The 13872-nt window shown below is 45.1% G+C and overlaps 2 protein-coding genes and 1 long non-coding RNA gene across 3 annotated transcripts in view; 1 reads left to right on the forward strand and 2 right to left on the reverse strand.

Annotated features, from left to right (window-relative positions):
- SLC23A2 (solute carrier family 23 member 2) overlaps positions 1–6704 on the forward strand; it is a 79296-nt gene extending 72592 nt beyond the window's left edge. The window contains exons 13-16 of the mRNA XM_081960985.1: positions 1357–1486; positions 2278–2415; positions 4920–5015; positions 5949–6704. Coding sequence (XP_081817111.1) covers positions 1357–1486; positions 2278–2415; positions 4920–5015; positions 5949–6184 — 600 coding nt within the window. The 3' untranslated portion in view covers positions 6185–6704. The remainder of the gene's footprint in view (positions 1–1356; positions 1487–2277; positions 2416–4919; positions 5016–5948) is intronic.
- LOC309396157 (surfactant protein C-like) overlaps positions 1–13872 on the reverse strand; it is a 353221-nt gene that overhangs the window by 262554 nt on the left and 76795 nt on the right. The window lies entirely within an intron of this gene.
- LOC309396108 lies at positions 8367–11578 on the reverse strand. Its single transcript, XR_014176046.1, has 2 exons — positions 11435–11578; positions 8367–11291 (listed from the first exon to the last, which is right to left on the reverse strand). It is a non-coding gene; the product is annotated as an uncharacterized lncRNA (long non-coding RNA).

The raw sequence follows: 13872 nt of genomic DNA on the forward strand, positions 1-13872 counted from the left end.
TGATAAAGCTGGTATATTTTGTGGTTCTTGCGTGAAGCAGATTGTAGCCCTAAAAAAAGATTTGTTTGTAGCATCTGCTTTGCCACATTAAAACATTCATAACAGCAAATAATGCTAAGATTTGATCAAACGTATGGCAATATTATCTTTGCTGCACAAATCTATTTTGCAACTGCATAAGGTGTTTAATTTGTAACTGTAGTTTATATATTTTTTCTCGTATTCTAAAGCAAAATAAAACATTTCACACAAACGTAGATATATAGTGGAAAATGTATTTTTGGTACTTCCTGTTCTGAAATAAGGACCCTAAAAGTTTAAAACAAGTTTTATTTTTGTATAAATTAATTGGAGTGCTCAGTGTCCTTAACAAAATGTTTTCCCTGAGGGTTTAAGTGTTCCACTAATATTGCACAATTTTTATTTGAGCATCTGTTAGTAACATTAAGTAGCAAATCCATAGGTTCCAGATTTAAAAAAGAATAGCATGACTTTAAGTTTCAGTAGTAACCAGTCCCTGCAAGGTTTTACATACAGTATTATAATAACACAGTTCTAGGCTGCATAAACCGAGGGATAGAATCAAGATCACATGAAGTGTTAATACCACTTTATAATGCCTTGGTGAGGCCACACTTGGAATACTGCATTCAGTTTTGGGCACCACGATGTAGAAAAGATGCAGAGACTCTAGAAAGAGTGCAGAGAAGAGCAACAAAGATGATTAGGGGACTGGAGGCTAAAACATATGAGGAACGGTTGCAGGAACTGGGAATGTCTAGTTTGATGAAAAGAAGGACTAGGGGAGACATGATAGCATCTTCCAATATCTCAGGGGCTGCCCCAAAGAAGAGGGAGTCAAACTATTCTCCAAAGCACCTGAGGGTAGAACAAGAAGCAATGGGTGGAAACTAATCAAGGAGAGAAGCAACTTAGAACTGAGGAGAAATTTCCTGACAGTGAGAACAATTAATCAGTGGAACAGAAATTGCCTCCAGAAGTTGTGAATGCCCCAACACTGGAAGTCTTTAAGAAGATGTTGGATAGCCATTTGTCTGAAACGGTATAGGGTTTCCTGCCTAGGCAGGGGGTTGGACTAGAAGACCTCCAAGGACCCTTCCAACTCTGCTATTGTATTGTATTGTAACATCATTATATGGCCAGAGAGTGTCTTATTTGCTTTCAAGGCTCCCCATCTCCAGCATCTCCCCATGGCCACCACAGTGGGCCTTATTTTGCTTTTATTTTTAAGCATTTTCTGTGAAAGATTTTCAAGCTCTGTAATGGAGTGCAAATCTGATGCCAGTTGCTGTTGGAATATTGTTTTTTTATTCTTCCCCCATGAATGTTTTATAGGTTGGAAGCCGACGAGTTATCCAGTATGGAGCTGCTTTCATGCTGCTACTTGGAACGGTTGGGAAATTCAGTGCCCTGTTTGCATCTCTTCCAGATCCAGTGCTGGGAGCTCTGTTTTGTACTCTCTTTGGTAAGTGATTATCACTCTGTTGTGTTTGTGTGAATTGTGCTTTTAATATCTCCTTTTTGAAGGAATTTCGAACCATCTTAAACTCCTTTTCTCATTAACTTCTCTTAGTAGGGGATCTTGGCAATTGTTAGATGTGCAGACTTCAACTCATAATTCCCCACCAAGAAAGCAGTTGAGGTCCACACGTTGTAAAGTTGCCAAGATTGAGAAATTGTGGTTTAAAATCAACCCAGGCTAGCAGGGAGTTCAGTGCCTGTAAGAGTACGTGTGAATTGTGGAATGCTGAAGCTGCATTTTCTTTAAACAAAGTTCTTTTTTCCCCCAAAAGTTTTTTATTTTTTGTTACAAATTTAAATTTCTTTTGTTTTTTCTTCCCATATTTTCCATCTTAGATTAAGTTTTTCTTAACACATAAACAATTTCATTATTTGCCCCTTCAGAAATAAACCAAGTTTATCATTTTATTTTCCATCTGTTTTCTATAGGTAGCATATATCCTCAAATTCAGTTCTTTAAACAAAGTTCTGAATCCTATGAAATAAGCCCCAGAGTGTTTTTATATTCTAGTGTGTAATGATTAACATAATCCAATTACTTCTATTTTTTTTTTAATGTAATGCTGTATCATGATTTTGGGTTTTTAGCCCATTTTGCTGACATATAAAGTAGGTTGTGTTATGATCCCCATTTTCCAGGTAGGCAGACAATTTTTCAAAGGCATGCTTTAAAATAACTTGCAGATTGTCGTACGAATATGAATACCTTGAAAATCCTGTCCCTTTCTTATTTAGGAATGATCACTGCAGTTGGACTTTCAAACCTGCAATTCATTGATCTGAATTCTTCTCGGAACCTTTTTGTTCTTGGATTTTCTATCTTCTTTGGGCTGGTGCTCCCAAGCTACCTTCGGCAAAACCCACTTTTTACAGGTACACATACCTATATATCCATATATATTCTTAGCTATGCATGTATGCTCAAATATCTTTCAATTAAAAAAGAAATGGACTTACAACTGGCCATTTAGCAATCGTTCAAAGTTGGAAGACACTGAAGACAGTGAGTTATGCGCCAGTCCTCCCACTTACGACCATCACATGCTTCCCACAATCTTGTGTCTCTGCTATTATGACGGTGGTTGCAGCGTGCCAGGTCACGTGTTCACCACTTCCAACCCTTCCAGCTGGATTCTGAGAAGCAAAGTTGATGGGGAAAGTTGGATTCGCCTAACAACTTTGTGATTTGCTTAATGACCATGACGAATAAGATTGTAAAATTGGACGTGTGATGTCCCTGTAGTAATGTTCTGAATCCTGTACTCACACAAGGCATGTGGGAAAAGATCTTCCCAGTATTCCAGCTTGCCCTTTATCACCCTAGAGTGGCGTTTCTCAATCTTGATGGCTTGAAGATACTGGCTGTAGAATTCTGGGAATTGAAGTCCATGCCTCTTCCAGGTTGAATCACACTCCTCTGGACTGCAGCTGTTCACCAGGGAACCTGGCTGATTAGTCAATTAACTTTTTAAATGCAGATTAAGATTGGCTCCGTCTCCTTAAAGCAGCTTCCCAAACTGAGAGTTCTCTGTAGTTAAGGATTTTGGGGCTCCAAAGATCTGGAAGTTGGCTTAGCTTCAGTTTATCAGCCCTAATTCCTTCCCAGTGCACCGCATTTAATTTTTTTAAAAAGGTTTTAAATCTGGGCTGTCTTCCAAATTGAAATGTTTTCTGTTTTTCATCCTGTTTTTCATCCTGCAGGGAAAGCTGGTTTAGTCCTTCCTTTCTCAAGTTGTCATCCTCCAGATGCTTGAAACATCTGATGCAGCCCACTGATTTTGACTATAAGAAATTGCCTTCTTTTTTTTCAAGTTCCTCACAGAGGCATCTTTCTAATTAATTAGGAAGTTAATTAGCCATCTGCTTAAAAGTCACAGCCGATCAAATTAATAATTACCTGACTAATCTGGTTGCCCGTGTTCATTCAAGGAGCTGCACATAGGAGGCCTGAGCCTAAAGGCCACTTTCCATCTCTCTCTCTCTCTTCCCCTCCTTCCCTCCGTCTCTCTCTGTCTGTCTCTCTCCCTCTCCCCCACCCCCCTTCTCAAAAACTCCAAAAACACAGGTGGTGAAAGAGGGAGAGGAACAGTCACACACCAAGAAAGAGTCAAAACCAAGACAGGAGTAGAAGCAATGAGAATAAGAGAAGGACAGGCCAAGTACAGGGCAGAGAGAGAGGGAGCATTTTCAGCTGACTGGGGAAATAGCTCCATCCTCTTGATAAAACAGCAAAACATAATTTTATAAGCCCTGCAGAAGAATTCTAGGGAGGGCTGCATACCAGTGTCATAGGTTTCCTAGAATAGGGTTTGAATTGCCAAGTAATTGTAGGGTGCAGGAGGCTTCTTCCAATCCTCCAGGATACTCTCAGCCAAAGGGAATTTCTCCCCCACTTCTAGGTCATGCTGAGCGATTATTTTGGTTGGCTGGTTAGTGGACTTTGAGTGTCAAAGATGGGCTGAAGTCCACCATTGTCCAAGGGCCACTGGGGCAGCCAGGCTTCCACCTCTCTTGGTCTGAGCAGATGAAGAGAACTCTTCCAACCTTCCCCAAAGATCTTAAAGTGAGATAGCAATAGCACTTAGACTTACATATAAACCCCTTCGTAGTCCTTTCTAGCCCTCTCTAAGCAGTTTACAGAGTCAGCCTCTTGTCCCCAACAATCTGGGTCCTCATTTGACCCACTTCGGAAGGATGGAAGGCTGAGTCAACCTCTTGAGCCAGTGAGAATCGAACTCTTGGCAGTGGGCAGAGTTAGCCTGCAGTACTGTATTCTAACGGGAAGGAAGGAAGGAAGGAATAGCAGTAGAGCTTAGACTTCTATACTGCTTCACAGTCCTTTACAGCCCACTCTCAGCAGTTTGCAGAGTCAGCCTCTTTCCCCCAACAATCTGGGTCCGCTTTTGACCCACCTCGGAAGGATGGGAGGCTGAGTCAACCTGGAGCCTTGTGGGATTTGAACTGCCAAATTGCAGCTAGTAGTCAGCTGAAGAAGCCTGCAATACGGCACTCTAACCATTACACCACCTCGGCTCTTCCTGTCTTTATCTCTTTTTCCCCTGAGATCTCAACCTTCCCCAAAATAAATGAATGGAGATATCACTGTTAACCCCTTGCAGGCGAGAAATCAAGTGGCAGGTGTTTCACAGTGGACTGGTGGGACAGTGGCTGCTACTAGGCGAGCTGGGGATTCCAGCCCTGAACATTTCAACAGGGAGAACTTCAGTAGGAACTCTGCCACTTTGGCTGGGCAGAAGGGGATTGGATGTACCTGTGTTTCCATGAAGCTGCTCAGTCTCTGTCTTGGCACCTTTTTCCCCGCTTGCCTTTCTCTGTCCATTGCATCTGTTCATTTCCCACTTTTTGCCCCTTTTCAGGAATCGACAGCATCGATCAAGTCCTAAACGTCTTGCTGACGACCGCCATGTTTGTCGGTGGCTGTGTGGCCTTTATTCTAGATAACACCATTCCAGGTAGGACGTCCACTTTGCTCTTTTTTTCCTGCCCTGCTTCCCCCGTCATCCTGAGGACGCCCTCGTGCTCAAGGAGAACACCCCCGTACCCAGCACTCATGAGCCCATTCCCTCCCCACTCCAGGGGAAGGATACTGCAAAATCCCCATTCCCTCCCCACTCCAGGGGAAGGGTACTGCAAAATCCCCATTCCCTCCCCACTCCAGGGGAAGGGTACTGCAAAATCCCCATTCCCTCCCCACTCCAGGGGAAGGGTACTGCAAAATCCCCATTCCCTCCCCACTCCAGGGGAAGGGTACTGCAAAATCCCCATTCCCTCCCCACTCCAGGGAAAGGGTACTGCAAAATCCCCATTCCCTCCCCACTCCAGGGAAAGGGTACTGCAAAATCCCCATTCCCTCCCCACTCCAGGGGAAGGATACTGCAAAATCCCCATTCCCTCCCCACTCCAGGGGGAAGGATACTGCAAAATCCCCATTCCCTCCCCACTCCAGGGGGAAGGATACTGTAAAATCCCCATTCCCTCCCCACTCCAGGGGGAAGGATACTGTAAAATCTCCATTCCCTCCCCACCCCACTAGCCTGCTTTCCAGCTCTGTTCCCCTGTGCATGGCAACAGAAGAAGACCCAGCCAATCAGCTGGGATTCTGGAGGCAGAGAATAAAGGGGGGGGGGGGCAGCCAGAGGTGGTATTTGCTGGTTCTCCAAATTTACATCAAAATTTCTGCTACCGGTTCTCCAGAACCGATCAGAATTGGCTGAATGCCACCTCTGCTGCTGGCCCATGATTGTGGGAAGCAGGACTATCAGCTCTCCCCCCCCCCCGCCCCATCCCAACTTCAGGCCCACCCGGGGGAAGTCCCCCTCCCCCAATGAGCTTGCGTCCTTCTGTTCACCTCTCGTTCTTCTGCCTCCCTTTTTTTGCGAATCAAGGAAGCCCGGAGGAAAGAGGGATCCGGAAGTGGAAGAAGGGCTCAGGCAAGGGTGGGAAATCGCTGGAAGGCCTGGAAAGCTACGACTTGCCCTTCGGCATGGAGTTCATCCGGAAGTACCGATGCTTCAGCTTCCTGCCCATCAGCCCCACCTTCCTGGGCTACAGCTGGAAAGGCCTCCGGAAAGGCGGCAGCAACTGCGGGGCGTCGGAGGACGATTCGGAGGCCACCGTATAGCCCCGGCTGGACCTCGGTCTCGCGGCCATCGTAACAGACCCTTGTGCCCAGTTTCTTCTCGCTATTTTACTGTGTCGTATTGTATTGTATTTTTATTTTTATTATTTTGTATATTTGCATTTTTAAATCCTGGAAACTTAGAGCCGAGGCAGGTGATTAAAAGAAAGAAAAAATAGCTTTCCCTTAATTGTAGACGGTGATAGCAATCTGTAACGTCTCTCTCTACAGTTCCATGGTATTTTGTGTGGGCGTTCGGAAGGAGCAGAAAAAGAATCCTTTGGGGAGATTATGTGCTTTCGTATTTGGTATAAGTGCTTTTCCTTTAGAAACAACCCCGAGGAAATGGTTAAATAGCCTGTAGGTAGCAGCACTCAGGCAGGCTGAATTTATCCTATTTGCAGGTTCTACATTCCATTTACTTTTTAAGCCTGCATCACCTTAACCCTGCACAAGGCATTGGTATTATTTATATAAAAACTGTTGCAGCAGAACCTATTATGGTAGATCAGGACCTGCGGTGGAGGGGTATTTCCAGGGGTGGGGGTTAGGGTTGGGAGGGGGGGCAGTCAACCGGAATTTGCTCCCATGACCAGCTAGAACAGGGGTCCCCAAACTTGGCCACTTGAAGACTTGTGGACTTCAACTCCCAGCTGTGGAGTTGATGTCCACAAGTCTTCAAGTGGCAAAGTTTGAAGACCTCTGATCTAAGTGGAGAGATGGCAGAGGAAGGGATTGCAAGAGAGTAAGTTATGCTGGCTGGAGGATTCTGGGAGTTGAAGTCTTAAAGTTGTCAATTTTGAAGACCTCTGAGCTAGAAGGTTGCAGGCAATGCTCCTGGAACATTGAAAGCCCCCAGAGAAAGGGGTGATTGGCAGTGGGGGAGGGAAACCTCACCCCTTTTTCGGACTTTCCCCTTCCCAGCTGTATGGCAGCACAAGCGTTAAGATTCCGACTGACGGAAATCTGGCTGTCTGTTCTCGGACCGCCTGTTCAACACTTTGGAAGTTGGGGTTGTTTTTCTCTGTTCTTAAACCAAGGGAAGCCCTTTCAGAGTTCCCCAGCTCTGGCTGCAGTGGATCATAAGCCCCTGGCCCCAAATGCGGGAAGAGAAAGCAGGACCCCACCTACTCCAGGCCCCCCTGTGGTGGAGAAGGGGCAGAGGGGGAGGAAAGTCAAATCGAAGGGGGCTGCCATCCAGTTGCTTTCCTTTACCCTGACAGCGGGAAGGCTGCAAAGCACTTCAAGTTTGATTCCCTTTAAAAGGTTTTGGGGTGCAGAGAGGCAGCCCTATTGTAGTAACACAAGCGCCTTTCCCCCCGGGGGTGTGGGGGAGGGGCAGCATCCCCAACTCTTGGCTGCTCCGGGATCCTTCTTTAGCCTTGCTGAACTGCCGGAGAGTCTCATTGCCTACGGTACAAGTTGGGTTTCCTACCATAATAATGCTATTTATTAAGCGTTTGAGTCATGAAACGGTTCCTTGGTCTCCAGGCCTCTCCGCTTTCAGACATTTTTTGCCCACCCCCCAAAGCAAGAGGCTTTTCCTCCCAAGTGGAACCCAGGGTCCCTGGCGAGGGGAGGAGAGACACTATGCATGGCCTTGCTGTCTGCCAAACAGTTTTAACGGGTATCGGGGTGCCTCCGTGGGCCCCATTCGGTCTCTTCGTGTTGTGGTTTTCCTCTCCCCCCCTCCCCTCCCCCCACTGATCTTGCGCAGCTGTTGAAACCATTGTAAGGATCGATTCGTATTGAATGTTCTCACTATAACAGCTTAGTTTGTCGAATCAGGTGAGTTAGCTTTCCTTGCTCTTCCCCACCCTCACCCTCCCCAAAGGTAGCCCCCAAATTGTTCCCACTTTTTTTTAAGAAGAAAAGAAGAGGCAAAGTTGCGGGAAGATTTGTCAGAGGGGCATTATGGGATTTTTAAGGCCAGTCCGCTCACAAAGGCCCTGGGGGTGGATAGCAGATTCTGCAAGTGGTGATTGGTTGGCTAGTTGAGGGGAGGCCCAAGCGGCCACCCGAAGGACCCCGGGGGGCTTGAAGGGGGCGGAACAGAAAAGAGGTCAGTGGTGGGTGGCTGTTTCCTGCCATTTCTGGCATTCCCATTTCTTCTCTTAGATTCTTTCTTCCAGCGCTTTCCGTACTTTGCCTCTTTAGAATCAAGCCTGCAAATAAAGCTCTCTTGATGATTATTATTATTATTTAAAAAATCAGAATTCATGCTCAGTTCTTTGAAAACAAGCCCTCCCTTGGCTCGGAGGTATGCAGGACACCCAGGCCTTCCTCTGCAGGAAACCCCCTTGCTGTCATCTGGACCTCTTTCTGAGAAAAGCTTCATTTAGGATCGCACTACGAGGTTGCCATCGTGGGCATATTTACGTAGGAATTGACGCAACTGAGTGTAGCCACAACGTTCGGATTTTTTTTAGAAGGACCAAGCTGCGTGTTTAGTTTCCCTCCTTCTACGTAGGTGAACCAAAGAAAGAAAGGCAGAAAGAAACCCAGTTGCCCTGTCTTTGGTGGTGGTCTAATCCTGTAAAATGCCAAAGCGCGTTCAGTTGAGGTCAGGGGTGTCCAAACTTGGGAACTTTAAGACTTGTGGACTTCAACTTCCTGGCTGGGGAATTCTGGGAGTTGAAGTCCACAAGTCTTAAAGTTCCCAAGTTTGGACACCCCTGGTTTAGGTCCCATTACAGAAGCAAAAATAAGTTGTACAGCCAGAGTATTGGAAGAATGTAATATATTCTGATTTGCGGCCTAGTCTCTCTCTCTCTCTCTCTCTCTCTCTCTTTGGTCTTCTGCTTTGATGCTATGCTAAAGCAAACCCCAAATGACCCTGGCTGCGAAACAGTGCCATCTCCCACCTTTGCAGATTTGCTTCCGCCAGCTTACCCAGGAGTAAAAGCGCGTAGTAAATAAAACATGCAGCTACCGCTGGTGAGACGTGTATTTTGAGCACTGCAGTATAACAACACTGGCACAGTGCAAACCTTCGTTTATCGGACTCCAATCCGATGTGATGATGACCTTGAGTGCCTATTTGTACATCACACAGAAGCAAGGAAGGAAGGAAGGAGAAACCCCCGTCCGATTGATTCCTCCTCTTAAGAAAAACACAAGGTCTTGCTTTCCCTGAGACCGCAGGGCTGATGCCTAGAAAGGGTCTCTTAATCTTAACTAATGCAGTTGTAGTAGCTGCGTCGGCAGGACCGCGAGCCGAGGGAAATGCTTGGGACGTGCAGCATGGATAGTGATGTAGTCTGATTTGCTAGGCGATGCCGCCATGACACTGGGCTCTCTGGCTGCTTTTACTGGAAGAAGGCCTTCTATTTACCCCACGAAGGTAGCCAGGAAGCGGCCCTGTCCATCTGCCTTGGCGCTTCCCATATAAGATCTGGAAGGGCTCCGTGTTGATCATATTGAAGCCGCTGAGATTCCAGATTCCCAGGAAGTTCAGCGTTTCTGCAGCTGTAGGAACAAAAAGATCCTCAGAGGCTTGGTTTGATTGATTGATTACTTTAAATGGAGCTCTTTTGGGGAAGAGTTGGTAGCTGAATTGCAGAGTAGGTGGCTGCAGGAATCTTAGCCAGGGAAGGGACTGTTTTCCCTGCATCTTCTCATTTGTTGGTTGATAAAAACCACCGTGGATTTGAGCTGCTTCTCGGTGGGCTTTTAAGTGCTGAGCAAAATGTGAGCGTCAAGAACAGTAACGCCTAAATCTGTTTCCTTAGCAGAGAGACCGAAATCAATGGGTATTCCTTGGAATGAGGGGTGGGATGTGGGGGGCAGGGGATGGGGACGTGGGGGGGGGCATGTATTTTAGCTGAAAAAAAAGGTAAAAGCAAGACACGTTGGATTGTGTCTGTGCGTAGCTATCTGGCTTTCAGCCATTGGAGTGAGAGAATGTTGTGTACAGAGAAATATCTAAGGGAAGGGGAAATTTATTTCATTTGAATTAAAAGAAATATTAAGGAACACTATGTCACATTGAAGATGTAAAGACAAAATATTCAGAACAAAATAATTTGGAAAACTTTGTTTTTAAAGTAAACTATCATGACTTTTTTTGTTGTTAAATTAAGTATTTTGAAGAAGAAAAAAGATGTTTGAATGTGTTTTATAAAAATGATGCCTCTTAAATTTATATTTAATTGTTCATTTTATCCATGGATAACAAAAACGTATTAATCAGAATAATCTGTATCAGGGGAAAAAAAGGTTTTTAAATTTACAGTTGGTTTTACACCGTTTAATACTGACTTTCAATGTGACAACTTTGTACATGAACATTGCAGTATTTTTCTTTCCGTAAACTTAAAAGAAAAGGAAAAAAAACCAATATCCAACAAGTGACATTTCCACCTAGGATAATAACTACCTGGCTTCCTGGGTGGGAGTGATATATATATATATATGATTGTCATGACAGTGTCATGTGATGAATTTATTTCGTTGACAAATTGCTAGCAATTGTGTATACTTTATTTACCCCTTGTTTATATACCGTGTCCTTCAAAGAAGAGGTTTCTTGGTCATTCCCTCCTGGAGAAGACTTGCAACACATACTTTGGAGCACAGAGCTGGTCCAGGCGCACAGGGTTTTGAACTCCAAGCGAGCGAGCTCAGCTCCCATTGAGTCAGGGGGGCTTGTGTGAGAAACACAGCCCAATGGATCCACCTCAAGTATCCAGATGTCTTGTGCCAACACTGTTGATTAATAATTTTTTAAAAAATGTTGAGCAGGTGCAAAGATGAAGCAGTTAGACCAAAACACGATCGACATCGTGCTGGGGGCTCAGACCCCTCTTTAAGCTTCTCTGTCACCTCTCTGATGCTGGGGTAAATGTCAGGCTGTTTCCCATGTTGCAGCTGAAATGTTGGGCAACCCCAGGTTCTCCTCATTTTTCATTGTTTCTGGGCTCCCCTGTTTGCTTTCAGTCCAATCCTCACCCTGGGGGTTACATTCCTAGGGGGAAGAAATGGGAGCAGAGCAGAAATTGGTCATTTAGGGGCCTCCAACCGTGGCAACTTGAAGCCTTGTGGACTTGGCTGAGGAACTCTGGGAGTTGAAGTCCACAAGTCTTCAAGTTGCCACGGTTGGAGGCCCCTGCTTTACATTAGCGCAGGGGTGTCCAAACTTGGCAACTTGAAGACTTGTGGACGTCAACTCTCAGAATTCCCCAGCCAGCTCTGTTGGCTGGGGAATTCTGGGAGTTGACGTCCACAAGTCTTCAAGTTGGCAAGTTTGGACACCCCTGCATTAGCGTTTCTCAACCCCAGCAATTTCAGGATTTGTGGACTTTGGTGTCCTGCTTACCAGCTGGGGAAATCTGGGAGTTGAAGTCTTAGAGACTCCAAGAAATGCTGCCTTAGATCATTGGTAGAAACTGACCCATCTTACCTGCTAAAAACCAACATTTTGTATTAATGTGCTGTCTTGAAGCAGCAGTCCTGGAAATGGTGGCTAGGCTGTTTGTATCTGGGTGTGAATTTGGTTCATCCTGAAGATATTTTTAAACAGCCAGGAGGATCTCCCAGAGAGTGAGTTTCTTCAGAGGTAACTCCTACTTCTCCCAAGACTTTTTCCCAGGAAGCATTCTTGGTCCTCAAGAGCTTTCCACACCCTAATGCTGATCTGCAGGAAGCTCAGGCAAATTTAGAAACTTCTGGAGTAACCCTACTGTGTCATGTTTGTCCCGAGCCCTTCCAAAAATCACAGGGGAGAAAAGAATTAAATCAAAAGTGTTCCCATCGATATTCACTTTCATTATACTGTAATTCAATAAAATTGCTTCTTAGGCATCAATCCATTTTGGAAGGAAAATCCTTCCAAAGACCTGGGAAACTAAACTCCAAGGCCCAGTGAAGTACACCCCAAAGTTATGGGGGACCCCCCCCCAACTTTTAGCTGTAAAGCGAATAACCATCACTTGCCATTCGATGTGCGCCTGCATTCCGAAGCGACACGGTTCATCTTGGGGTGTGCGAGCGAGAGATAAGCCAGCGCAAAAGGAGCTTCTTGTTTTGTTGGTGTGGGTCCCCCCCCCCAGTGGCCTTCTTGAACAACATAACCATTGTTCAAAACCATCAGAAGGTGGTCTTAGAAGTCATTCTCTGTAGAAAACGGAGGGTTGGTTTTTATTTTGATGGGGCCTCTTGCCTATCTAGAGCAGGGGTCTCCAACCTTGGCCACTTTAAGCTTGGCGGACCTCAACTCCCAGAATGCCCCAGTCAGCTCAACTTTAAACCTGGAGGACTTCAACTCCCAGCCAGCTTTGCTGGCAGTGGAATTCTGGGAATTGAAGTCCTCCAGGCTTAAGGTTGCCAAGGTTGGAGACCCCTGCTCCAGAGAACCTGGTGGGTTTGCCTTTTGCAGTTCAGTCCCTTGGTCCTTTGCTCCGTGAGGAGGCCACCACGCTCTGGCCAGTATTTTCCTTTCTGCCCATCAGTCTCGGCGATTGCCATGCTGGCCTGCTTTGAAGCATTGAGAATTCATCTCCAGCAAGACCCAAAGCAATCCTGGTTGGTTATGATTTCATTGTGGCTGTGATTTAGTCACCCCTACCTATTGGGTAGCCGAAAAACCGAATGACCTTGTGTATCGTCCGGCATCTGTTCATGTAGTCCACCACCTTGCTGCTGATTTAAACTAGAGTGCATTCCCCCACCCCCCTGTTCATAACAACTTTTGCTGTAACAAACTCTTAACTCTTTTTTAGACTGTGGGAATCTCTCTCTCTCTCTCTCTCTCTCTCCATGAGTTTTCTGTGAATGACCTTAGCTATACAATCTCAGGTTAAATACCAGGTTGGGTTTTTTCCTTTGAGATGTGTAGTCCTTATTATTGAGATTTTTATGGGTTTTGTTCTGTTTTTTCCCTAATGATTGCTTTATTAAACGTTAAAATATTTAAAAAATATGTAATATTTGGACCAGATGTTGTGAATAATAGTAGATAAAAGCTATTTTATTCTGTATTTTTAAAAGCTGTTCGGTATAAATAAAAGTTGACATAGATGCAACTTTGTACCTGGATTGCGGTGATCATTTTGCAAGTAGACAAAACTCAACACTGGAGCCAACCAGATGCCTTCTTGTTCTCAAAACTGCTGAGAAAAAAAAATGCCAACAAGCCTTAACATTTTAGATCCCCCCAGTATTGACAACACGGGGCTGTTGCAAAAGAGACGTTGTCTATACTTGTACTCCTGATCTATTAAAAAAATGTAAAAGTTCCTCCTTCGCAAGAGATTTGAAAAGCAAATTGTTTTTTCCTTGAGCAAAAGTTAAGACAGCTGGTACTATGTATAAATATAAATATTTTATGTCAATGTAGAAATATTTTTAGCAGTACCGCAGTGCTAAAGCATGGCTGTGTATTGATTAAGCCACAGTTGGCTGGATTGACATGATGCATTAAGACAAAAGCAGCCGATAACGTGATGAAGTGTGTGAATCGACTCTTTGTCTCGGCTGCATCTAGTGCGGCAAATGTGTGTATTTTCTTAAGTAGGTCATCCTTGAGTTGTACATGCTTACAACAATGCCATTTATTGGGCAGTCCGAGGCAGGGATGGTTTGCCATGATCTACGCTGAAGGTCTCCAAATTTGACTTGTGGACTTCCAGAATTCCTCCGACACCCTGCCGGCTGAGAAATTCTGCGAGTTGAAGGTCACAAATCTTAAAAAG

The sequence above is a fragment of the Natrix helvetica genome (genome assembly GCF_964273705.1).
Source record: "Natrix helvetica genome assembly, chromosome: 8".
Lineage (NCBI taxonomy): Eukaryota > Metazoa > Chordata > Lepidosauria > Squamata > Natricidae > Natrix > Natrix helvetica.